At 24.2% G+C, this 2,607-nt stretch overlaps 1 protein-coding gene across 1 annotated transcript; it reads right to left on the bottom strand.

The window, feature by feature from the left end:
- On the bottom strand, positions 1-1,139 carry LOC146720542 (uncharacterized). Its single transcript, XM_085488289.1, has 3 exons — positions 818-1,139; positions 412-629; positions 1-180 (listed from the first exon to the last, which is right to left on the bottom strand). Exons 1-3 carry the CDS (start codon positions 1,047-1,049, stop codon positions 1-3), a joined length of 630 nt encoding a protein of 209 aa, XP_085344415.1. The 5' UTR covers positions 1,050-1,139.
- Positions 1,140-2,607: the final 1,468 nt, after the last annotated feature.

Below are 2,607 nucleotides of genomic sequence, written 5' to 3'. Positions count from 1 at the left end.
TTAAATATTTATATACTTACTTATGATACATATAGTAATGCGAAGATTTTTAAAGGCATTTTTCAATTTTGCACCAGCCCAACTATATTCCATTGCTAATTTATTTGTTAAAATATGTTTCATCATGTACGAAATCACATCATGATGATCCTTACCTCCTAAAAAGCTCAATTGTCTTGTCTAAAAATATAAAATAATTTAATTAATATTAGTTTATGATCTAAAAATATCAAAATAATAAACATTTGTTTTTCTCTTATAAAAAAAGTTAACATTACTTTTCTTTTAACTTCTTTAAAATTATTTAACATTATATAAATAAATAAATATGTCCAAAATATTGCTTTTTATAAGACATTTCAATAAAATGTTTCTAATCGTAAGTATAAAATGATAATATTTTGTATATACCATTTTTGCAGCAACACATTTGTTTTTTAATTGATTATCAATTCTCTGTAATTGTTCTACGGTATCTGCTGGCAAATCGAAATCATAATGTTCATTTTTTTTTAAATCCGTTTCCTCATTTTTTCTTATGTGATTATCCAACTTTATTAAACGTTCATCAATTGTTGTAAGATTTAACAATACTGCATTTAGTTTCCTGATAATTAAATTATGAAAATCTGCAAAAATAATTGACACATATTATTGTATATCTACTCATTGTCAGATTATATAAATATTACGAATTATATACCATTTTAAATATATGTTTACAGTGATATAAATAAAAAAAGTTAAAACTTTAATAATATATATATATAGGTAAGCTTTTACAAAAATTTAAAATTAATAACAGATATATTTTTACCTAAATCAATCTCAGCATTACAAGTATCGGATGTAGATATTGTATCTGAATTTTGTGGAACAAGGTCATCTTTATTTGCTGTTCGATGTTCTTGTGAACTTATAGATTTACTATATGTAACTGCAGACTTTTTAGACTGAATATTAATTATTTTTTCATTACTTATTTGTATCGGAGGCTTAGTTATTTTCTTATAATTTTTTATCAGTGGTTTTTTTATTTCATAAGTCATTTTGCTTTTATTTAAATCGTTTGATATATTAGAAGCTTCATCTAAATCATTGCTTGTGTCAGTTCTATCTGAATTATCAGAAGAACTTGAAATTTTTTTTACTCGATTCATTTTCTTATCACCTTGTATTAATGGTGTCTTTATTTCACAGATTTTGCTCTTATTTATTGTTAAAGCTTTTGGTGTATTAGGAAAATTATCTAACTCTAAATCATTGCGAGTTTTTAATTTATTGATGCTTGTGTCGCTTGTATCAGAATTATCAGGAGATGAACCTGTATTTTTTTTTGCTCGTTGATATCTCGACTTTTTGAGGTTATTTCCATCATCACCATCTATATCGGATATTTGTTCAGCTAATTTAAGTTTGTCTATAGCTTTATCATATGTATCTAAAACGTATAAAATTTTTGAATATTAAAAATTAGATTTAACGTATAAGACGGGCAACAAGAGCCAAATCGCGGATGACAATGCGTTATTCTAACGAAACTAAATAATTTTTCGTTAGAAATAAATACCGGTGCACAAGGCACTAAATTTTTACTTGGACACGGCCAAGATTTTAAATATGAAATAATCTCATATTTTGAGATTTAATTTCAATACCCTTTTAACCCCCCTACGGAAAATAAATAAATGAATGCAAGAGAAAAATATAGATCCGAAAATCGCTGAATCGGGAACTATATTTTTTTCGGATCTATATTTTTCTCTTGCATTCATTTATTTATTTTCCGTAGGAGGGTTAAAGGGGTATTGAAATTAAATCTCAAAATATGAGATTATTTCATATTTAAAATCTTGGCCGTGTCCAAGTAAAAATTTAGTGCCTTGTGCACCGGTATTTATTTCTAACGAAAAATTATTTAGTTTCGTTAGGATAACGCATTGTCATCCGCGATTTGGCTCTTGTTGCCCGTCTTATACGTTAAATTTATATTTATATTACAGAGCCTTGTTAAAACTCTTATATTAAAAATTAGATTTTTGTTTTTATATATTTTATAATCAAATATCACTTAAAATTTAAATTTTAATATATACTTTTAATACATATATATTATAATTTTAATTTATATAATTTTTGATAAAAAAATAAAATACATTTTTTATATTACTAACCGCTGCTACCAAAAATACGGATTATTTTATATAATTGCCAATCATCAGAAGGAGATATTCTTTTCATAATTGCTTTATTTATCTTAATTTGACTTGTATATGATGGCCATTTACATTCCTTATTATTTTCAGTTAACCATTCAGAAGGAACAATTTGTAAACCATCTTCGAACTCCACAATATTATACGCCATAATAACTGTCAATAAAAATTGATCAGCATTGAAATTATAAATAATCTATGATGTAAATAATATGATAAAAATGTGACGATAATAATAATAATAATAATAATAATAATAATATTTGCAATTTATATTAGAGTATTATAATTACGTTTAATTATTTAATTACAAATGCAAATTAATATTAAACATGTATTATTCAGTTGTGTGTAACATCGGAAATATAATATAATTTTTTTTATAAGGCAT

The sequence above is a fragment of the Nylanderia fulva genome, unplaced genomic scaffold (genome assembly GCF_048542155.1).
Source record: "Nylanderia fulva isolate GAGA-0341 unplaced genomic scaffold, ASM4854215v1 Scaffold670, whole genome shotgun sequence".
Taxonomy (NCBI): domain Eukaryota; kingdom Metazoa; phylum Arthropoda; class Insecta; order Hymenoptera; family Formicidae; genus Nylanderia; species Nylanderia fulva.
This window is presented reverse-complemented; position numbering and strand designations above follow the sequence as displayed.